Genomic DNA, 24052 nt, shown 5'->3' on the forward strand with positions numbered 1-24052 from the left:
ATCTCTCTCTCTGTCTCTCCCTAACTATTCATTATGTAGTCTATAGATAGGATTAGGTTTTTCCTATCCAAAGTGTACTTCACCAATAATGAAATCTACTTAATATCTAGATTCTGCAAGAATCTCCATGTTTATCCAGTTTCAGCTTCTATAGATAGCTGCAACAACTAAACTCTGTGTTCTGCTCTGTAACTGGAGTGGGTAGCTTCTTTAGTGCTCTGCTAATTAATCACAAAACCCATCATGGGTAAATTCACCCTCCAACAAGGTTATGGGCCCAGCAGCCTAAAACATCTACAGCAGAGTTTATTCCCCCCCCCCCCGCTCCTCTTTTGGAAGTGCAACTGATTTAGTCAGAAAGAAAGCATGGATCCAGGAACAGCTCTCCCCAAGCTGGATGAAAGCAATTACGAAACTTGACGATTTCTCAGCTCACATGGCCAACCTTTTAGAGATGAACAGATTTCTAAAACAATGTGGATCTGAATTAAATGAGCAAATGTTTATCGGACTGATTTTACAATCTTTGCCTCAAAGTTTTGAGCCTGTGACCATGGCTCTGGAAGCATCAGGCACTAAGCTTAAATTGCAAAGCGTTATAGCAAGTCTGGGGAATTTTAGCTTTAAAAGGGAACAAGAAAGTTCTAAAAGAGAGGGGAGAAATAAATAAATTCTGCTGTAGATGTTTTAGGCTGCTGGGCCCATAACCCTGTTGGAGGGCGAATTTACCAGTGATGTTAATTAGCAGAGCACTAAAGAAGCTACCCCCACTCTGTAACTGGAATGCAGAGTTTAGTTGTTGCAGCTATTTATAGAAGACATATGGAGATTCTTGTAGAATCTAGATACAAAGTAGATTTATTGGTGAAGTACACTTTGGATAGGAAAGACCTAATCCTATATATAGGCTCTACAAGGTCTAACAGAAACAAAACAAAACAAAAAAGCAGTTCTGTGCAGGCAAGACAACACTCTTGAACCAGCCTTCTGCCACTGAGAGCCAGTCACTGTGGTGAGATGTCTCTGGCTGGGAAGACCAGACTTCAAACTACTGCATGAAGCTTGGTGGTGAGGTTGTGACCACTCTCCTTCCGCCCTTCCTCAGGGGTTGTTCTGGGGAGAACCCAGTGTAAGCTGCCCTGATTTCCAGCAAGGACAGGTAGAATTAACAACGATCAAGTCATGAGAAAGAATCAGCAAGAGGTATTTCAGGATCGCCGCAAAGGCAACTCAACTCACCACATATTTGGCCGCCTGATGGAGCACACGATGGAGGCTATAGGTTTTGGGGTCTACCCGCCACCTCACCTCTGGGACCAGCTGTTTCAGAGTGGCCTTTGTTGCCTGCAATACAAGCAGAGTTGAACTTCAAGACCTAAAGACAGACAGCACTGATAGCTTTTCATCAGATGCTCCCTCCAGTGGCAGCTTCTCCAGGATGAAGCTGACCTTGACCAGCCCTTCCTATTGATTTCTCCTTCTCCTACCTATGTTTACTTGGGAGTAAGTGCCACTAAGAACAGGAACTTTCCCAGATGGCCAGTTTTACTGCAGCAGGAAGTGACTGAAATTAAGCCATTTTGAGCAATGCACCAAAGTACTACTTTTTGTAGGACACATATAATGTGTCATAACTGCAAATCAGGAGGAACGCTGAATAAGGCTTAACAACAAGGGACTGCTGTAAATGGATCCTTCGTATGAACTCTTCCCTTACCCCACCTAAATGTTGCAAAGCTGCATTAAATTGCCATTTGGAAAAGCTCCAGGAGTTATTCCCAGTTTGCAACTCGGCCATCAGTGGTGGTTTTCCAATCTAAATAGTGCTCCCAGAATGCAGGTCTGGGAGGTTTTCCAATCTAAATGCAGTGGTGGTTTTCCAATCTAAATAGTGGTCCTTAAATGCAGTGGTGGTTTTCCAATCTAAATAGTGCTCCCAGAATGCAGGTGTGCTGTTTAAAGTATTTGTACACTTGCGCCAAAGTGCAAGAATGCCAGTGCTTCACTGTGAGCATGTGCAAGTGGATCAGCACCACCGACATTAGACTGCATTGGATGTTGGCCAGTATGCAAAAGATGACTTGCAACTCTAACCTTTCTCTTCTGGAATGTTTTTGAAGGGAACAACCTTTGGTCTATTATTCAGACTGCTGGCAACTTGAAGAGCCAGAGAAGGAACAGCCCACGGGTGGTTCAGGCTTTCCATCTGCCCTCAGTTTAGCTCTTTACCCCAGGAGGACCATGGCCCCCCTTCTAGCCTCAACACCACTGTTCAGTCCAGTGTGGAAGCCAAGTCAAAAGCAAATGGCAATGAGCAGCTGAGGGACACACAAGGCGGCCTGGGAACTCTGATCACACTGAGGTAAAAAGTAACATGTGCCGTCAAGGCAATTTTGACTCCAGGGCGCTGTCCAGACTAGACCCTACAACGGGGTCAGGACATATCTCGGAAGTGTGCTTTCAGACTTCCTGCACTGTGACACCGCAGTCCCTACAGGGACAGCAGGGTGCCATTCACATTTCCAATGCCTTGTTGCGAATTTAATTGCTGAAATATAGAGCAAGGACGTTGAACATCTAGCATGAAAAGGTTGCTGGTTTGGGGGGGGGGTTATTAGTTGCTGCGAGACTGCTCCCCCTGCTGTTTACGTCCCGAATGCGACTTGCCCGAACAGAGGCATTGTGCTGCTGTTCCAGCAGCTAGTCTGGAAAGCACCCTGGTGCCCACAGAGCCCTGTGGTTTTCTTTTGGTAGAATACAGGAGGGGTTGACCATTGCCTCCTTTTGCGCAGTCTGAGATGATCCTTTCAGTATCTTCCTATATCACTGCTGCCCGATATAGTCCCAGCGGGGATTCAAACCTGCAGCCTTCTGTTTGTTAGTCAAGCATTTTCCCGCTGCGCCACTTAAGGTGGTTTCACACTGAGGAGTCTCCCCCTTTGAAAAAGACCTTTACCAATCTCTCAGTGGACCAATTTGCCTCTCTCTCAAGGGAGGTGCACAGAGCAATATTGCTTGGCTTCCAGCCCTCGCTCATCCCTTCTTAAAAATCAGACCGCTAACTGCAGTGACGGAAGAGAAGGGGAGAGATGCAGCAAACAGCAGAAGAGCTCAGGCAGAGAAGTGGCCTCTCCCATTGGACAGCCACGTAAGAACTCTAAGAGGCGGGTCTCACGATCCATGCAACCCGCTTTTGCCGGGTTTGCGGGGAGAGTGGGCTAAGCCCGCTCTCCCCACAGACAAGCAGGGCAGGAGCCCTGGGCAGCCGGATCAGCCGCCCACACAACTGATGGAACTGGCTTGTTTGGGGGCTGTGCTACCCCCCGAAGCTCCAGTATGCCCTGCGTGCAGGAGAGACCCCCGGAGCCGGGAGGCGGCTTTTTGCCTCCCCTCTGGGGGTCTACTCATGAGTAGCTGCATCACGGAGCCATGCCGCGGCTACTCACGATTTTGAAAACCCGGGTTTGCGGAGTGCTTGCTCCGCAAACCCGGTTTAAGGGGAGGGCTACTTAGGTGGGTTAACCCCTAGCTCCCCTAGCTCCATTTCAGCTGATCGCCAGAATAGCCTCTAATTGTTCCTATTTGCCAGTGGCCGCCCATGTTTTCTGAGTTATGTTCCTTGTAAATCACTGCTCCTGCTCTTGTCCCCTTTTTTGTCTCTGGGATGCCTTATTTGTTATTTCTCATGTGTATTGCCAGTTCTGTTGTTCTTCAGGATTTCGTTCCCTCCATAGGAACATAGGAAGCTGCCATATATTGAGCCAGACCATTGGTTCATCTAGCTCAGTCTTGTCTACACAGACTGGCAGCAGCTTCTCCAAGGTTGCAGGCAAGAATCTCTCTCAGCCCTGTCTTGGAGATGCCAGGGAGGGAACTTGGAACCTTCTGCATGTAAGCATGCAGATGCTCTTCACAGAGCGGCCCCATCCATGAAGAGGAATATTTTACAGTACTCACATATAGTCTCCCATTCATATGCAACCAGGGCAAATGCTGCTTAGCAAAGGGCACTCTGTGGTGCACAGCATCTAGCAGGTGGAATATGCTCTTCAGGGCTTAGGCAGTAATCCTTGTGATGAGAACTGGGTGTTACCAATGAACCCCTATTTTCATTTGCAAAATGGTGGAAGGTATGTGCATTCAGTAGTGGCATGTCCCAAGTAAGATTAGAAGGACAGCTAAGTATGAGGAAGAAAACCACACTGAATTCCCTGGCTGTAAGCTGAGGAGTTCCCCATATAAGGGCAAACTGTGGCCCAGTAAGCATATGCACGTGTCTCTCAACTTCAGAGCTTCTCTCCTTGGTTTTTAATTTGTTTGTAACCATTTTTATCGGCTGGCATGCTTTTTTATTATGTGTTTATGTTTGCTAGCAACTGCATTTAAAGATACCGTGGCCTTGGGTTTACTGAACTGCCTAGGAAGATAAGACGCTGAAGGCTGACGCTGAAGGTTGAAAGCTGCACGCGATGGGAGCAAAGCACAGAAAGAAAATCTCCAAAGATAAAAAAGGTGGGAAAATGCCCCGTCCCGCATTAAACAACTTCTTGACTAAAACCGGAGGAGGAAAGAACACTCCCACAGAAAGGAAGGAACCACTTTTCACTCAGCTTCCTCAATCTGTTCCACTAAATGATAATCAGAAGGGAAACGTGGAGGATGCTTTCGTGCTGCTGAATTCCTCAGTGAACCCAGAAGTAAGCACTTGTAATAATCCTATGGAATGCTCTTTTGATTGTAACTCTCCCTTGACTTTTTGCAGCAGCAGTGAGGAGAGTGCAGTGAGTGAACCTTCTCTTATTCTTTGGATAATTCTGTCACGCAAAGGCAAGCCCCTTGTCAGAGACCTTCATTGGATTCTGTTGAGGGAGTCTCTTCTAGCATGGCTTTCTTGGTGCAAGAGTCTTTAAAGCTCCTATTCCATTGCTTATCGTTAATAACTGAACAGCTAGATACGTTGATTATTGAGCTGAGGAGGGACTCTAAGCCCTCCTCAATGGCTGATACTGCAATATTTAAGGAAGCCCCTGTCATCGTCGATGTCAGTGTGCAGACTGATACTTATTTTAATATTTTACCAGCCTCAAGGAACTTGAGAGCTCATTATAATCCTAGTGGGTCAGCTTCACAGTCAACTCCGGCTGACGCTGCATTCAGCCAGGAAAAGTTCTGTTTTCAATTAGTCTACCAACCTTAGTGGAATTCTAAAGAACAAATTGTTAGTTCTCTTGCATCTTTGTTAGCTTTTGCTCACAATGCCATTTACCTTGATTCCTTTTTTATTTTGGACCCTATTATGCCTCATATGCAAAAATTGCAGTTTACATTTGCCAGGGCTTTGATTCCACAGTCCTTACTACATATGAAGAACCATCTGGCTAAATGGGATATTTATCCCAGATGAGTTTTCATGGAGCTTAGGAAGCTAAATGTAAGTCACACAGGGTCCTCTCTGAAGAACTGAAGGGAGTCTAGGGTGAACATAGAGAAGCCTTCCACGAGCTATCTGTCTAGAAGGCATTCCGCTAGGGGGCATCAGGTCATATATAAAACAGATCAGGTGAGCTATCTATCTTCTGCTCCCTCGGTCTGCGCTCCAAGTTCTGGCCCCGCGGCCTTTTCTGTGAGGGTTTGTTCCCCTCTCCACCTAAGTTAGCTTTGATCCCCCTGGGAGAATCTGAGGATTTCTTTCCCTTGATTTTGTCGGAAGTTGGAGCGCCCTTGGAGTCGCCCGTACCCGACCACCACTATGGTCAGTTAATCCCCCCTGAGAAGTTTCTTGATGTCCCCTTAGTTATGGCAATGGATGAGTTGTCTAAAATGAAGGAAGTACAAAATCCTCCCATTTACACCCATTCCTTGGAATCATCTGATGAGGAGAGTGATTTACTCCGGGAACCTAGATCCCTCCTTAAGGATGGACTGTGGTCTAATATTTCCAAATTGTCCCATCTTGAAACCATTCTGACAGAAAACTGCAAACATCTGAAGAGCGTTTTGTAGGCGAATCCTGGGAGATCGGTTAATACTCCCAACCCCTCTTGCAAGGGGCTCCCTCCCAATCTAGCTCTTAGAGAAGGTCCCTTGAGCTCTGAGCCTTTTGGACTTGTACCACACTGGACACAAACCAAAATCACCAACTTTTTTCCTCCTGCAGTTAGACAGTATCGCCTGTTGATCCAGACATCAGCCTACGCTCAGAGATGACTGTTTGGGCTGCAGCCATCTTGGAGTGGATTGCCAAATGCATCTTATAACTCAGCGTATTCCTCTGATGCCATGTTCAGCTTTAAAGGAGAGTCTTCCCACTGGGATATGCTTCTGTGCGATATGTTCAGCCATCCTAGTGATTTAGTCACACATGAGCCTTCTCTTCCTACAGGCTCGAAACATAGTGTTTCTGGTTGTAACCATATAAATTGGAGTTTTATTAGTTGGAATATAGCGGGGTGGGCTGGGAAAAGATGTAACCTAGCATTTTTATCTTTTTTACAAAAGTGGGATGCAGGGGCGTAGCTAGGGAAGAGGGGGCCCGTGTTCATCCCTCTCTCTGGTGGCCCCTCAGATTGAGGAAGACAGTGGAGAAAATAGGGAGGGATGGAGCTGGAGGGCCGTCAGGAACTGGGGGCCCGTGTTCTTTGAACCCTTTCGCTCAATTATAGCTACGCCCCTGGTGGGATGTGTTACTGCTGCAGGAAACATGGTCTAAGGAAGATTTAAATATCAACGGCTATGTGATTTATAAATTGTTGCCCACTCTGACTCCAATAGGTGAAGACTTAAAAGGGGGCTTGGCTTGCTGTGTTTTGCTTTCCTTAGAACTGGACTCCCTACGGTTGCTTGACTTTTTTCCTTTTGCAATGGCTGTTCTCATTAAAACCCCATGTGAGGACATATTGTTAATTAATGTTTGCATCCCCCCCCCCGGTTCCTCTTATGGCCCTATGGCTGCCATTTGGGATCAACTGGACTCTTATATCCTGGAAACTAGTTTGAAGATCCCGTGCGCTGAGATTCTGCTCTTGGGTGATTTCAATGCAAGATGTGGCCCGGATAATAATGAAGTAAACGCCTCCCATTTGTGGAGTGGGGGTGATAACTCAGATGGTTCCTTTACCCATATTTGCTTATCTAAAGATAGAGTCCTTAATAAGGCAGGGGCTAAATTGTTACATCTTGCTAGATCTTTTGATCTGATTCCTTTAAATGGCACTGTCCCCCCTGTCATCCCAGGTGAATTTACATATTTATCCTCTTGTGGCAGCAGTGCGGTGGACTATATTTTGGTTTCTCCCCTGCTGTTTAATTGGGTCATAGTGTTTGAAGTGGGCGATCAAGCTTTTAGAGATCACCTGCCCCTTCTTTTTTGCCTTGATATACCACGAGCTAGAAAAGATTGTTTTATTTCTAGCTCAGTTGAATCCTTCCCTACTAAAATGGGATGGAAGGTAAAATGGTCACCTGATGTGGAAAGGGCATTGAATATCCTGTATTCTTCTGCAGTTGGCATTGAGTTATATAACTGTGTTGTGCAGGCCCTGCCAGGAGCGCTAGCAATCTCCTGTTATGAGAAGCTTGAGGCTGAGGTTTCGCAAAAGATCCTGACTACAGGTCAACTGCACTCTTTCTAGAGAGGTAGGATGAACGACTCTAATGAGTGGTTTGACTCCCAGTGCAGGGATCTGCTTCCCAGGCTGAGGGGCATATATAGGGAATACAGAGCTGGTTCCAACCAAGTGCTCCCTCCAGAATATTTTACAACTAAGAAAGCTTATAAAATATGTGTGAGGTCTGCCAAGTCCCAGACACAGAAAAATATCTGGAGGAGATTAATTTTGGCCACTCATAATAAGGATAGTGGTGCCTTCTGGCACATTATTTCAGGTTCTACATATCCTAGAGTGCTTTTTGTGGTTCCCGCACCCGCTTGGGTAGCCCACTTTCATGCTCCCTTTAATGGAGCTTCGGCCTCTTTGGGTAATGATCCCTCCACCCTTGAGAAGTTGCCCTTGTGGCCACCTCTTACACTGGATGATACAGTTAATCTAGTTAGAGGTCTAAAGAAAAAGAAAGCGCCTGCTTCTGATCTCATTTTCCCTGTAGACAGTATTAGGTAACCTTGATTGGTGGGCTCATGTCCTAGCCAGTTTGTTTACCTCGATTAATAACACAGGTGTTATTCCCTCTTCCTGGAGTGAGGCCATTGTGGTCCCTATTTATAAACATGGCTCCCCCTCCATCCCTTCCAACTATAGACCCATTAGCTTGTTATCGGTGATAGGCAAACTTTACGCCCATTATCTTTTGGATAAGTTGGAGGGCTGGACGCTGGAGTACCATATTCTAGGCCCCGAGCAGGCAGGATTCAGGGCTGGCCACTCGAAGCTAGATCACTGTATGGTATTATACCATCTGGCATGCAAGTACACAGGGTAAACTCTTTGTCGCATTCATGGATTTGCGAGCTGCTTTTGATTCCATACCAAGAGAGGTACTATGGGCTAAACTTCTTTTGTTGTTTGTAGTGAAATATCTATTGATAAAAGGCTCTTATTCCTAATCAGACGACTTTATGCCAATTCCACAATCAAAGTTAGATATGATCCTTCAGGGGCCCTAACTGAGCATATTCCTACCACCCGAGGAGTCAGGCAAGCTTGTCTGCTGGCACCTGCATTGTTTAGTTTATTTATTAATGACCTGGTCCAGGTTTTGGGAAGGGCAGATGCCCATTCTCCTAAATTGGCAGATGTAAGAGCACTGGCGTTGTTATATGCTGATGACATGGCGCTTTTATCTCAGTCTCGGCTTGGCTTAATGAGACTCTTGGAGGCATTTGCCAAGTATTGTAATATAAACAAACTTTCCATTAACTTTGATAAATCAAAGGTTTTGGTATCTCGAATTCTAGGAAAGTTTATAAATGCAGGATCAACCAGACCAGTATAGAACAAGTCACCAAGTTCAAATACCTTGGGACCTATTTCCAATCCAACTTGAACTGGAAATCGCAGCAGTTACATGTTATCTCCCTGGCACGTAACACACTATATGCCTTTTTGTGCTTTTTTAATGGAAAAGGTGGCTAATTTATACCAATGGCTTTGCGAGTGTTTTGAGCCAAGATTGTGGCTCAAATGCTCTTCAGAGTCGCTATCTGGATCCAAGGGGTCCATCCAGATATCGAATCGATCCAGTCTAAATTCCTTAGAGCCATTTTCAGAGTTCCCAAATGTGTATCTTACGCTGCTTTATGTTTGGAGACCAGCTCTTATCCGATCTCCTGTTTAGCTTGGGAGGCCTCATTCACACGCTGGCTGCTGCTGCTGCTGCTGCTGCTTCTTCTTCTTCTTCTTCTTCTTATTATTATTATTATTATTATTATTATTATTATTATTAATTCAATTTCTATACCGCCCTTCCAAAAATGGCTCAGGGCGGTTTACAAAGAGAGATAACAAACAAATAAGATGGCTCCCTGTCCCCAAAGGGCTCACATTCTAAAAAGAAACATAAGACACACACCAGCAACAGTCACTGGAAGTACTGTGCTGGGGGTGGATAGGGCCAGTTACTCTCCCCCTGCTAAATAAAGAGAATCACCATGGTAAAAGGTGCCTCTTTGCCCAGTTAGCAGGCTTAAACTCTGTTTAGACCCTGAGGGACCTTCATATGTTCAACATATGTGGAGAGACACCTTCCCTAATCCATGGTTGTCTGTTGTCACCAACAAATTGTTGGGCATGGGGCTTTCCCCCTCTCACATTTTCTCCTTGGGTTTTGTGAAGGCGAAGGCTATTGTCATTCAGCACCTAAAGGATATTGAGTACCAACACCTACTTGACTTTGGAAACAATATTGTTCCCCTTTGTACCTTGGCATTTCCCCTCCAGCTGGAAAACAGGCTGCTAGTTATCAAACCACTCTTCATTTTGTTAAATTTAGGCCAGCCTTTGCTACGGCTAGGCTGAATGTATTACCTTCAGCCTTGCTTCAAAAGAGGTTCTCTAAAGAACCCCCTGTTTCCGGGTTGTGTCTATGTGGGGAGGGTAGTTTGGAAACAGTCACTCATATTCCTTTATACTGTTCCCTTTATCGTGATTCTAGGAATGAATTACTGCATCCATTACTAGAGCAATTCCCTGGTAGGTCTGATCCTTTTTATCTTAATTATTGTTTAGCTGATACCAATGATGAAGTCACCAAAGTGGTAGCCAAATTTATTTATGGGGTGATGAGACAGACATCCTGCCACGGACTTTTATAAGTTTGATCTTATGGTAGTTTTAGTCTTACTTGTATGTATTGTTATATTTATTCTGCTTATTGTAATTCTGAATGGCTGTGTTATTGTCACTTTTGTTTTTGTTTGGCTTATGGCTGCAATAAAAGAACTACTACTACTACTACTACTACTACATTCCTTAATCATAGCCTGTATTGGTAGGTACAGAACAAAAGGTATGTATTGTATAGAGCAATTGACTGCTGGAGTGGGCTGCTTTGAGACGGCACCCAGCACCACTAAACAAACCTGGAAGTGGTGGTGGGGAGGTGTCCATAACACCTTGTCCAAAAACCACCTTTGCCTGTGGAAAGAAACAAGCATGACACTGGAGGGTAGCGTGCTCCTAGTTACTTCTGTGTATTCTTACAGCTCAATCCCATGAAGAATTCAGCACACCAACGCTGACCAGTCCCAATGGACTTAGGGGGCCTAATATTTATATAATATTTCTGAATGTTGTTCTTGGCAAGGCCATAAATAAGCGGTGGAGGTGAAGAAGTTAGTCAAGAAAGGGCATGTAGGACAATGAACCCATGGAGGTTCATCAGCCTTGGGAGGAGAAACTGCACATGAGGATCCTGAGGATAATTCCTGCCTCCCCCTACAGAAGCTGTGCTGGTGGGAACTGACCTCAGACACCTGATCCTCATCCTCCAGGTGAATCAAAACATTCACAAGCTCATCCAGGCCTTCCTCAGGTGTACATGGAGGCCATTGCTCCCCAAACCTGGTCCGAAGCATCCCAAGATGTTGGATGGCTGCTGCTCGGACCGCGGCTTTCTCCTACGGATGGGAAACACAAGGGAATTATCATCAGCAGTTGCCTCTTTTCAATTTTCCTAGAGCTATGTCAAAATTCACCCATTTCAATGCTCTCACTTCATTGTATTTCTTGAGCCAACTTTCAGGGACAACATGAATGGGATTTGGGAGTTGCATTTGTAAATAAAGCAGAAACCAATATTGAAAAGTGATTCAATTATAAATCTCTGCTTGCTGTGATCCTCTGGAGAGGCCCATCTTGGCTTTCATTTCCCACCAGACGTTAACTTGGCTTCTTTGGGAAGCAGGGCCTTCTCTTTGGTGGATCCTTCCTTGTAGAACCTCTTCCCAACAGAGGCCTACTTTTCAGAAAGCTGACCAATGCCTTTTCATTTTCTACCAAGCGTTTGGGGCCTGCTGGTTTGGTTGGTTATGCATTGGCTTAACTAATGCCCTGATTTTCATTCAAGCAACTGAGAGCAGCTAACATGTGGGTCCCCCAACACTCTGCCATCCAGACAGCTTAGAAGACTAGACCTGATGGAGTAGAATTGCATCAGGATTGCTCAGGCCACTCGCTACTTTTCCCCAGGACTTCTGAGCTGGATTTTGTTTTATAATTTCTTTCATTTTCTCATTGGTAAGTGTTGGTCAATGTTATGGAATGGATTTTAGCAGTAATTCTGGAAACCTGTTTAAATGGTTCCATGACTGAATGTTCTTCTTCTTAGCTACAGGTGAAACTCGGAAAATTAGAATATCGTGCAAAAGTCCATTAATTTCAGTAATGCAAATTAAAAGGTGAAACTGATATATGAGACAGACGCATTACATGCAAAGCGAGATAAGTCAAGCCTTAATTTGTTATAATTGTGATGATCATGGCGTACAGCTAATGAAAACCCCAAATCCACAATCCCAGAAAATTAGAATATTACATGGAACCAAGAAGACAAGGATTGAAGAAAAGAACAATATCGGACCTCTGAAAAGTATACAGTATACTGTGCTTGATTGGCCAGCAAACTCGCCTGACCTGACCCCATAGAGAATCTATGGGGCATTGCCAAGAGAAGGATGAGAGACATGAGACCAAACAATGCAGAATTGCTGAAGGCCGCTAATGAAGCATCCTGGTCTTCCATAATACCTCATCAGTGCCACAGGCTGATAGCATCCATGCCACGCCGCATTGAGGCAGTAATTGCTGCAAAAGGGGCCCAAACCAAGTACTGAATACATATGCATGCTTATACTTTTCAGAGGTCCGATATTGTTCTATTCTACAATCCTTGTCTTCTTGGTTCCATGTAATATTCTAATTTTCTGGGATTGTGGATTTGGGCTTTTCATGAGCTGTACGCCATGATCATCACAATTATAACAAATTAAGACTTGACTTATCTCGCTTTGCATGTAATGCGTCTGTCTCATATATCAGTTTCACCTTTTAATTTGCATTACTGAAATTAATGGACTTTTGCACGATATTCTAATTTTCCGAGGTTCACCTGTAGTTGCCTTGAGGGCCTATGGTGAGACAAATGGGACAGGGATTTAAATCAATAGTCTGAAGAAAGACCACACACACACCTGCCAGGAACCAGGGAAGAGGGGCTTGCACACATTCGGCTGCCTTGCAAACGCAAAATACTCACGTGGGCAATGTAGCCACAGTAGATGGATGCCAGCTTCCTCATATAGGCCTCTCCTCTCTCTCCACTGACACTGTGGAGGGCAATTTCCACCAGCATCATTAGCTCGGGAATGACATCTGGCTTGCATGCCATTCCCAGTGAGCTTAAGAGAGCCACCGATATAGTCCAAGGGTCCTAGTCAAAAGAGATGGCTCCGTTAAGAAATCTTGAGATCCAGCAGTTTCTCAGTTTCCACACCTCAGCAGCTGCTAGAAATGGCTACAGATCCTTTGCTGAGGGTGATGTTCCCACAGTGTCTCCCACAATGTAAGTAAATAGAATGAAGCTGCCTTCTACTGAGTGACATGTTTTTCTGTCTGTCTAGCCTAGTACTGTCTACTGACTGGCAGTTCCTCTCCAAGCTTTGATTCTTTTCCAGTAGAGCTACAGTACGTACATTTCTTTGAACTGGAGACACCAGGACTTGAACCTGGGGCCTTGCTGAACGGTGGCCCTTAAGGTTTCAATGGTATCACCACCAACCCCCTTCCACCAAACATACAGCTTCTTGCCAGATGGAGCTGGATACACATGGCCATTGAGGTTATCAAAACAGCTGGTCCAAAAGAAATATTGGTCCTGACTGCCAAACAAGTAAATGGAGGAAACTACAGTATCATGTGTGTCAATCTCCCACTGCCTCCCTTCTAGAGCACAACATTCCCACCAACGGCCTTCACAGCTACAGGAAAGCATTATGCTGGAAGCATCATTAAAGTACATCAGGGTTGAAAAATGCAGCGTCACCTAAGTGAACCTGTGGGTGCTTTCCCTCTTTGGATGTGTTAGAACTCAACCATACCCAGACCCTGATAAGCCCTGCTCTGGAGAGGACATAGATCAGGACCTTGCTGTTAACTCCTTAGACTGGAGATCCCAAAGAGTCAACAGGTCCTGAGGGACAGCCGGAGCCTGCCTTCCTTTGGTGACACATAGCCCACTGGGGTTGAGATGTCAAGGGATCAAATGATCCTCAACTGGAGCCTTGCCCCAGTTCCAGATCTCCAGTCACCACCCTGGGACCTCAGGAATAGCAGCAACAAGGCCAGGTTAGAAGCCCACAACCAGTGATGAATCATCTGTGAAGCTTCCTGAAGCCTCTGTTCCCACATTCCCACTTGGGAGGAAGAGGCAATTACTTGTACTTGCCATGGATCAGGACCCAGCTGAGATCCATGAAGGGGCAGAGCAGCCAACTTCTATCAATACTCGACAGTCTCTGCCTGTAGAATCTCTGCTGGTGCAAAAGCTCCACACAGTAGTTCCTCAATGAACTACTTTATCCTCCGGACTGATTTCCCTACGTCTCTCCGGGGTCAGGGTTGCTCAGTCTCTTCCCCCCCCCCCCGGCACCTGCTCTAGTTCTCTGGGTCTCACTTACCACTTCTGAATTGAACAGAAGAGCGATCCCCTGGAGGCTTAGCTTCCGTACTTGAGCGTTGTCATGGCCAAGACAGTTGAAGATGAAATCCACCGTCTCCTGGTTGGCCTCCACGATGTGCTGGTTTATGAACAGCTGAAGAGCCCAAAGAAGACAAAACCCACAAGTGACTAGGTGGTAGAAAGGAAGATTAAGTACAATTTGTTCTTCTCTGCTGCGCACTTTGCAAAGAGAGGGTTCCAGTTTCGTACACCATACAAAGTTCCATAGGGCATAGCTATACCACACTATAGCTACATTGTTGAAGCAGTATTCCCTCTGCCCCCAGGAAGACTGGAAACTATTTCTGCAAGGCAGGACAGAGATCGCTAACCTTTCCAACACCCTCGCCAAACTGTAGCCCTGAACAGTTGTGGGAAGAAACCATGCCGGTTACATTAGTTGATATTATTATTTATTATTATTATTTATTATTTGTTTACACAATCAGACAGATGTTATTGACTGGTTTGTTTTATCCAGACATCGAGTCCTTCCCAAGGACCTGGGATGGCTGAATTTTATTGTCAGTGTTGTTGCTGTTGTTATAGATGTTGTCATAGAATATAGGCTGTTCCCAGTAAAGTTGCTTTTTGTAATTGGCTGATGGTGATTTCTGTGGCCCCTATGGTGTTGAGATGCTCTTCAAGGTGTTTTGGAATTGCACCTAGGGCGCCAATTACCACTGGGATTATTTTAGTCTTTTTCTGCCACAGCCTTTCTATTATTATTATTATTATTATTATTATTATTATTATTATTTCAATTCACACAAAGTGATAATAAATAAATAAGATGGATCCCTGTCCCCAAAGGGCTCACAATCTAAAAAGACACCTAAGACAGACACCAGCAACTGTCACTGGAGGTACTGTGCTGGAGGTGGATAGGGCCAGTTACTCTCCCCTTGCTAAATAAAGAGAATCACCACGTTAAAAGGTGCCTCTTTGCCAAGTTAGCAGGAATTAATTAGCAGGGATATAATTGATAGAGGTTTAAAGTGGAGATACTGTGTGCCTTGAGACACCTTGCAAATCTCTTTCCAGCTCACCAAAGCAAGGACTTCAGAGGTTCTGGCTACTTCCCCATTCACTCTCAACACATGTCCATATGAGCCACATTATTCCAACAAAGGCTGTCCAAGTGGCAAATCCAAGTGTCCTCCCTCATAGTCACACAGCATGCATCTTGTGGCACCCAGAATTTGCTGCCTCAAGCCGTGGCCTTACTCTGCCTAAAAGGTGGTTCAGGAGACTTGAAGGAGACTAGGCTCAGGAGACTTCAGCCTAGTCTCTTGGATCCAGATCCAACTCTCTGTTCCCTCAGTATGTCTTAAATAAGTACCTGCCTAAATGGAGGCCAGCTATGCTTCAGCATCTTGAGTTACCACAGTAGCTGTGATACAAAAAATGACTGGCCATGCAGACAAGCTCTTCATTCACACAGCTAGTTGTGCAGAGGTACCATGTGGGCAACAGAAGTCAGACAGATGGTTATCCTGTGGGCTCATTTGCTTCTTTCAGGCTGCCCCTCTCCCCCGCTAGCTTCTCTCCAGAGCCTGAAATTCCTGGGGATGTTTTTTTACTGACCCCTAGAGGGAGTATTTCTACATTAACCCTCATAGTCAGCATCTCCAGAAAGCAGTCATAGATACCCTTCATTTATTTATTTATTTATTTATTTATCTAACATATTTTATACCACCAAAACTTACGTCTATTTAGTTCTATCTGTCAATACATTCCCTAGAACTTCAGTCCCTCTCACCTCAAGGTAGATGTCCAGTGCTATTTCAGGCAGGCGAGTTGTTTGTTTGCCTTCAAAAATATCACCAATATAGTGTACCAGGGCTGGGGTTGACCACGAACCTTTAGCGATGAGTATGCTGCAGTGTGAAACCAGAGCTCATGAATGAGGGAAAAGGCACAAGTGTCAGCAGCACAAGAAAAGCTCTTGCACGCCCAGGTCCCGCTCATCTCTCCCCATTGGGAAACCACAGTGTTCTTCGTCTTACCTCACCAAAATGGATAGTCCGTGGCTGAAGCCTTCTGGCCTGCCAAAGTGGTCCAGGTATTCCCTCAGACTCTCCTCCTCTATGTCAACAGTCCTAAGGAGGAGGTGCAGAGTTTCCAGGCTCTCACTAGAAGCAAGGCAAGGCCAGCATTACCAGGAGAGATCAGAGCTACACACTCAGAGTTATTGGAGTGCCACTGAAAGGACCCCTTCTGTTTAAAAAGGTTGGGAACCTCTGGCCTAACAAATGTACCCCTTCTGTTGCAAACCTACAGCTCAGCTACCACATAGAGATTTTGAGTGTGTCTGTGCACACAAGTCAATATTACAGTCATGAGAGAGTCTACTCCGCTCACTCTCTTACATCCAGACTAAGTTAGTCATGAGTATTTCCACTGAAATTAAGAGGACAAGTAAACTTCAATAAGTAAAACAAGGACAAGTAAACTTGTCCCATTGGAGAGACTGTGGAGAGCCTGTCTCATAACTAACATTTCAGTGTGTGCGCACATATATACATAAAAACATGAATTGTGTTTTTAATAAACATAAAATCATAATTACGTTAAAAAATGTCAGTGAGGACGTGTCAGCTGGGGAACAAATCATGCATCTGCAGCAGGGAAGCAGAAGTACCCTAGTGGTACTACTAGTAGTATCCCTTTTGGGGAAACCCAGTGTTGGAAAACCTTATCGTTTGAGCAGTATAGGGTCAGAGACGTCTATTCAACCTAGTCTTGATCGAGAGGTATGGTTTTTTGTTTGGATGGAGAGGGCTGGCCTGGGTTCAGTTCCCAAAGAAGCCCATGTTCTGGAGGAAAGGGAGGGTGTTCTAGCTCTGTGGCAGAGCACATCCTTTGCAAGCGTGATGGCCCAGCTTCAGCCTCTGGTGTCCACCGTTAAAAGGTTGGCAGGACTGTGAGACAGCCCCTTTCTTGAGGCCCTGGAGTGTCGCTGACAATACTGAGCTAGAACGACCAATGGCTGACTCCGTTTAAGGTAGCAGCAGCAACAACAACAACAGTACTACCAGCAGCAGCCCTTTGCTCTGTACTGTTGGAGACGCAGATTCAGTGGCATCGCCTGTGTGTACCTTCTCTCCTAGTGACCAGTAGGGCCATGAGGAGTAGAGATAGCGAGGAAGAATCTTCAATCTTCCTTTTTCATTGTTTCTCCCTCTGCTCCAGCAGTTTTCGATTGGGAGACAGATACGCTTCCTCTCTCTACTCTGCACCATGGAGACAGAAAGCTCAGGGACACAGGCATTTCTCTCCAAGTATGTAACTTCCCAAATCAATCTCACTCGCTTTTGAACCTGAAACGTCTGTCTCAATACTCCTGAATTGGCTTACTCTTCTCACACACACATGCTCTGCTAAAACGGGAGTGAACTAAACCTCTCCCCTCCAACATATGCATACAAAAGTACTATGACAGAGGGCAGGGAGCACAGAAGTAGGCAATCCCCCCACTTCAGTATGGTTATATAGGAAAAGCTTGATTCTGCAGAAGGTTCCTAATGTATATAGTACATTCCACTCCCATCCACATGTACGCAACGTTCATGGGATTCACCGAGTGAAAAGAGGCAACAGACGTCCCTTTGACCCACTCAGGGCCTTCCCACTTGGCCCCCATCCCATCCCAGCCCCTGATCCCAAGATCCCAAAATCCTTCTGTGTGTGAAGCACACACCTTCTTTCTCCTAGACTGGGATGCAGGCCAAGTTTTCTTTCACCCTCTACTCCTAAGCAGCAGCAGCAGGAAGTCAGGCAGAACTTTCCCTTATGTTCTGCAGCTGCCCATTCCTGTGTGTGAGCCAAGACAAGGCCAAGGCCAAGGCCAATGGGAGTGAGCACACGAGATTCACAAAGAGAGGGCACTGCTGAGGTTGTGCCCACTTGGTAGGAGGGTCTTTATCTCTGTCTGTCCCGTGTGGGAACAACGAGTCCGTGAGAGAGCAGAGCTTGCACTGCAGGCCCCTTTGCCCTTGCTCCATTCAAAAGCTGACCCTTGTTGTTAAAGTAATTGCCCCAGAGCTGTCAAGAATGCCAAGACATGTACCAGGTGCATGAGTGTCAGGGGAGAAGACTTCAGTGGTTTTGTCTTGGGATCCTTGCCTGGAGATACACTCTAGATCCACAGGGAGCAGAACCATGGTGAAAGAATGACTTGTGGGTGCGTGAAGACTCAAGAACACAACCCGCTGGATGGCAGAGGGCTTTCATCATAGCATCCCTACTTTGAGGTGCTGCCTTGTTTCCCTTTTTAAACATGTATTTTTAATTTATTTATTTTTTTGTTAAATTACATATTACAAAGTAGAACAAGTTGGGGTGCTAACTGAGCCCCACGGCCTGAGAAGTTATCCCATCCACGCTGTGGAGAACGCACGGTGGAGAGAGATGTTGTCCGCATTCTGGTACAGGCCCCTTTTCTACAGCAACTTGCTAAAACCAAGATTGCTGGGAAGTACGGCCACTTGCAGTGATCCCTAAGGGAGAAAGATCTACACTTGTGCACCGATCAAGAATCCTCCCATGGAGACATTTCTACCTGGCCCCCAAAGCAGCAAGCATCCTGTGCCCTCATTTTGTCATGAGTAGTGTCTCAAGGCCAAAGGGAAATGATTTATTCCACTCACACTTTGGCTTAGGGGACTAACTTGGACGACTAGCCTTTAATCTTTAACTCTAGGTATCATTATTTGCTCCCCCCTATATGTCTGTTCAAACTGCCAGTTATCATAACTTTCCCCAGATGCTCCTAAAAGACCTGTGTAGAAAAAACTATCTTGTGACCACAAGTAAACCCCAAGAGTTGATCCTTCTTATTGCTAGGGCTCAGGCACAGTTGGCACCTACAAGGGGAGCACGTCTGGCTGAAAGGAGGAGGAATTCTGCCCTCCATTCCTCAATGCACTACTCACATCACACCCCGATTCTCCTCCAGCCGTTCATAGATCTGTTGCAGCAGGGCAAGTAAGAGGTGTGGAAACCTCTCCTTCACAGCTTGCTTGTCACTAGACTTAAGGAATAAGAAAAGGACCCGGACTGCACGAGTCTAAAAGAAAGGGGAAAAGAGAGGAAATGTACTTTTGCATCTTCTTGGAACAGGATGCCATCATGCACTGGAGAGTGAGACTCTGCAAGGATGGCCAACAGTCTTTCCTAAAGCCAGGGAAGCCTCTCTCTGCAACCAGCTTCTGAGCGCTCCTTTGCTCTTTCCTGCCCACAAGTTGGATTACATAGGAACATAGGAAGCTGCCATATACCGAGTCAGACCATTGGTCTATCTAGCTCAGTATTGTCTTCACAGACTGGCAGTGGCTTCTCCAAGGTTGTAGGCAGGAATCCCTCTCAGCCCTATCTTGGAGAAGCCAGGGAGGGAACTTGAAACCTTCTGCTCTTCCCCGAGCAGCTCCATCCCATGAGGGGAATAATAGCTTACAGTGCTCACACGTCTAGTCTCCCATTCATATGCAACCAGGGCGGACCCTGTTTAGTTAAGAGGACAAGTCATGCTTGCTACCACAAGACCAGCTCTCCTCTCCAACAGGGAAAGTGTTGGCCAAGCCCTTTTTCTGACTGAGGTAGACAATCCAGATGGCCCTCTTCCCATTAATTCACATGGGCCACAGTCCATTGGAAAGTTTCCCTCCCAGGCCCCAGGGACACGAATGGGTGTGTGAGAACAAAGTAATGGTCTTTATCACAGTTCCCCTTCATCTCAATGCGAGTTGTACCGAATTCACCAGAGAGCTGGACGCAGTGGGTCAGAGGGGTCTGCAGTTCTCACACAGCCACTCTTCAAAATCTGCCACTTGGGGAGGCCGCCTCATTTTGCCTCTTGGTAGTGTCACTTCTCCATCGGAGAGCCACTAACATGTTACTGTCAGGAGTCCAGGTCAAGAGCAGAAGCAGCATGGAGAAGCCCGGGCCAGTGAGTGCTTGTCATTAGCTCCTTCTCTCCCAGCCTTTAAGGAGAAATTAAAGACCACTCTTTTGATTCAGGCTTTTGTCCGATGAGATGCTGCCTGCTCTCTTCTTAAATTGTAATGGTGTTTGCTCTCTAGATAGGTTGTTTTCTTTGAAAGTTTACTATTGTTTTTATCTTGTTGTTAACCACCCTGGGGTCTTAGGATGCAGGGCAGTATAAAAATCCAAATAAATTCGCACTTTGTAAGGAAGCCATCAAGGGTCTGAGGAAACTTGCCTTTCAGATCTTTGAAACAGGTTTGCTCCTGTGTTTTTCTCTTCTCAACTACCTTGACCAAGGCAAAAAGGCAACAACTTGGCCCACTAACTCCACCCTGCTCTCCCTGCATATGAAATCACCTCGGATTCCTCCCTTCCATACTCACAGCATCCCACTCGCATGGAACAATAGTTCGCCCTTTTGTTTTTTAAATGAAAGCTGACATTTTTTCAGGGTGACCTTTTTGTTGTGTGAATCTTGCCAATTTCTGTGGAACACAGGAAGCTGCCTGAAACAGTATTATATATACTGTATATAATACTGCTCAGTCTTGTCTACACAGACTGGCAGTGGCTTCTCCAAGCTTGCAGGCAAGAGTCTCTCTCAGTCCGATCTGGGAGATGCTGCCAGGGAGGGGACTTTCAATCTTCCACATGCAAGCATGTAGTTTCTCTCTGCTTGTGAAATGGCAGGATACATGCAGCTCGGGTTACGCAGATGAGGAGCAGGGGACCCGAAGGCAGTTTCCACTTCCTTACCGCAACTCTGCTGCACTCCGGCATCCATTTTGCCACCTCAACAAGTATCTGGCTGTGGTCAGCAGCATTGAATATTGCCTGCCAGTACTCCTGGCACTTGCTGCAAATGGAAAGACAGGAGAAGCAGTCAAACCCCACAGACCAGGCATGTTCAGCTTCTACACTGGGGGGAGCACTTTCTTCTCCAGACAGTCGCCCAGGCTCATGCACTGACCCTCTACCAGGTCAAAACACTCCATAGCTTTGCGGTGCAAGATTCACAGTTGTGGAGCACATGCTATCAAGCAGCGCACTACACACACGTGTATCTATCACATCCCTGCTAGTTCACAACGAAAAAGAGAGTTGTCAAAGTTACAGTGCAGTAGAAATATCTGTATTTCTTACCAATCGGAAAGAAAAAATATGTTCTTTATGTGACACTGGGGCCAAATGCTTAACCATACCTTGATCACTACTATTCCCATATTCTGCTCTTCAACAAAAGTTCTCAAAGCGGTTTGAAAAGTTTGGAAGGACTTCCAGGGGCCAGGCAAGACTCTCCCAGGGACCCAGCCCAGCCTGTGAGCCCCATATCACCACCCCAGCCTTAGACCGCCCCCAGTTTCCATGTACTGTAGGCAGGCCAGCAAGGAGAACAAAGGGGCACAACTGATGCATCTGCTGGGAAGCACACCCTGGGTTGCATCAGCAGCAGGGGGAAAGGTGCTCTTTGGGGAAGCCCCACAGATCCCCAAGGGGGTCACCCAAATTAGTACAAGCTCCAGCATGTTCCATACCTGAAAGGGTGTTTGAGGAGGTATAGCACCACCTCCTCAAGATGATCTACTGCCAAGATGGGGAAGGCTAGCAAGGCTACGTCTTGACCATGTGGGACTCTGTCCTTCAGCCGGATGAACAAGTGGTCCAGAAGTTCCTCCAACTGTCAGGTAAGAAGAGGGTTATTCATAAGGCACTAGGAAGCAAGGCTGGCTCAAGGGCTTTCACTGTCCTAGGCAGGGTGGATGCAAAGGCATCACAAAGTTCTCTACTTTAACACTTTAGAAGACCAAGTTTAATGCCATCAACCATGCGGAGGATCAGGTTCATGCAACCCAGAGGCATAAGACTGATTGACATCCTTCCCGGGGGGCTCCTCACGGCTCCTTACCCACATTGACTTGCCGCTGAACTGCTTTATGACCTCGCGCAGCAGGTGGAATACGTTTAGGAGGTCAAATGAGCCTTCAGTGGTCAGATCCCCTCCCAAGAAATGCATGACCTCCAGGAGCTGCTCGGAGGAGAGGAATCCACCGAAGACCTGAAACAAAACACAACACCTGTGAATAACATGCATTGTCTGCCATTTGCCCATGTGGGCAGGCTGGAAGACTGTCTAAAAGAGCAAAGGAAGTGATGGAACAAAGGAAGAGACACTGTCTTGGAATAGCAGGACTGTTTTATATTAATACAGAACAAAGGGATCTAATACACAATACTATGAATACAACATGCTATAAGTACGAAGCCATGCTAATGTGCAAAACATATCATACACATACAATTGAACTACGGGTATATTATTTCCATTTCAACATGTATGGTTTTGTCAAGTCCCATTCACAGACGCGTCTGACCCAACATGGCCATTCTTGCTTCCAGGAGATAGCATGTCACAGCTGTAGCTTTCAGCCAGCCTCCTGGACTGTCCCTGTCCTCAGAAAAAGAGAGTGTGGTGGCTTTTAAGGAGGATGTGGGACTCAGAGACACACTCAAATGGATTCAAGAAGCCCTCTGACTCATATAATGATAACTCACCATTGCAAGGTTGTAGCAGTTTCCGCTGAAGAAAGAAGGGTTGGGTTCTCTAGTTGGTCCCAGGGCAGAGAGAGCTCGTTTTACCAGGTCCTTGCCCCAAGGTGTATACATCAGCCTCTCTGCAATGGAAAGGAATAGGGATGGGAGCTCACTCATTCCATCCTAGGTTGGACAGCACCACTTCCTAGCAACCTCCCTCCCTCAGTCCTGCCATTGCTTGACCCTCTCTGGGTGGAGGAAGCAGAGCGGTCTGCTTTGGATTCACACACGATTGCCCTCCTAGGTGGACCCAGCATGCAAAGCCTGGCAGTGATCTGACACAGAGCCTGGTGCGATCAGGCCAGAGATGGAGTCACAGCAGAACCTGGAATCCATTTACTGTCTTTTCAGGCCCACATGTTTGTCACCAAACAGAATGCGGTTCTGTTTGGAGCAGGCCTTATGGCTTCAGCTGCCAAGAGGACAGTAGAAGTTCTGCTCCTGTGCTCTCCAAAGCAGCCTGGTACACAGGAATGAGCACGTGTGCAAGATCACCTGCTCTGGATCAAACAGTCATTAAGGGCCCAGCTATGGGGGCAAATATGAGCACTGCTAGCCGTAGCTGTTCCCCACAATAATCAATCCCTGGCTACTTCTGGAACTATCTAGAGAACTCCATTTGGAAACTGCTGTGGCAAGTGAGCCGAAGGAACCTGTATCCCTGCCGGGACCATCCATCTGGCAGTCTCTGAACTTCCTGGGGCTCTGATCCCACCAGGTAATGTTCTGCTTGGGTAATGAAGTTCAGTGATTTTGGCAGGCAGCAGATCTAGTTCCTTTCTGACTTACGTTCTCCACGGCGCAGCATGGGCAGGAGCTCACACAGGACTTCTGCCGCCATCTGCCTGATCTCTCTGTTCTCATCTAAAGCACAGAGGCAAGTCACTGCCACCAGACGTCCAATCAGTTCTTCAGGCAGCTGTCCACATGGCTGAGGAAAGACACAGATTAATAGCTGTTAGGAGAAAAGGACCATCAGCTCCAAGAACGGGACTTTATCCTCCGGGACATTTTGCTCCTCACACGCCACTTCTGACCAGCCTGCAAAACCCATCCGTGTTGCTCATTATTGGGTAATAATCACCTAGTGGGGAAGAGGTGGCTACAGGCTCATTTGCCCTTTGGCCGTGGACACACATCACCATTAAAAGAACCATTTGAATCTCTGGTGCCAGCAGTGAATGGCAGTGACAGTCAAGAGAAATTCACTGTCCAGTCTACCCTGTTTGTCTTTTTTAATTTGTGGATTGTGACCCACAACGGAGTCACAGCCCCATTGCCCATGTGTGTTGCAGGAGCA

General features: G+C 46.2%; 1 protein-coding gene and 1 long non-coding RNA gene across 7 annotated transcripts in view; one reads left to right on the top strand and one right to left on the bottom strand.

Moving 5' to 3' along the window:
- The window catches only part of LOC128322622 (uncharacterized), a 57505-nt gene that overhangs the window by 17724 nt on the left and 15729 nt on the right, over nucleotides 1-24052 (bottom strand). For all 6 annotated transcript variants that reach the window (XR_008305829.1, XR_008305831.1, XR_008305828.1 and 3 more), the window contains exons 5-16: nucleotides 23542-23683; nucleotides 22714-22832; nucleotides 22067-22216; nucleotides 21696-21838; nucleotides 20917-21016; nucleotides 19110-19243; nucleotides 16182-16307; nucleotides 15935-16052; nucleotides 14129-14263; nucleotides 12709-12882; nucleotides 10919-11071; nucleotides 1240-1344 (exon numbers count right to left, since the gene is read on the bottom strand). Coding sequence is in view for 1 of the 6 variants with exons in the window: in XM_053244224.1 (XP_053100199.1) it covers nucleotides 1240-1344; nucleotides 10919-11071; nucleotides 12709-12882; nucleotides 14129-14263; nucleotides 15935-16052; nucleotides 16182-16307; nucleotides 19110-19243; nucleotides 20917-21016; nucleotides 21696-21838; nucleotides 22067-22216; nucleotides 22714-22832; nucleotides 23542-23683 (1599 nt within the window). In the remaining 5 variants the exon portion in view is untranslated. The remainder of the gene's footprint in view (nucleotides 1-1239; nucleotides 1345-10918; nucleotides 11072-12708; nucleotides 12883-14128; nucleotides 14264-15934; nucleotides 16053-16181; nucleotides 16308-19109; nucleotides 19244-20916; nucleotides 21017-21695; nucleotides 21839-22066; nucleotides 22217-22713; nucleotides 22833-23541; nucleotides 23684-24052) is intronic.
- LOC128322628 (uncharacterized) lies at nucleotides 274-10406 on the top strand. The gene is made up of 2 exons (XR_008305835.1): nucleotides 274-2362; nucleotides 4374-10406. It is a non-coding gene; the product is annotated as an uncharacterized LOC128322628 (long non-coding RNA).

This window comes from Hemicordylus capensis, chromosome 4, assembly GCF_027244095.1.
Source record: "Hemicordylus capensis ecotype Gifberg chromosome 4, rHemCap1.1.pri, whole genome shotgun sequence".
NCBI lineage: Eukaryota > Metazoa > Chordata > Lepidosauria > Squamata > Cordylidae > Hemicordylus > Hemicordylus capensis.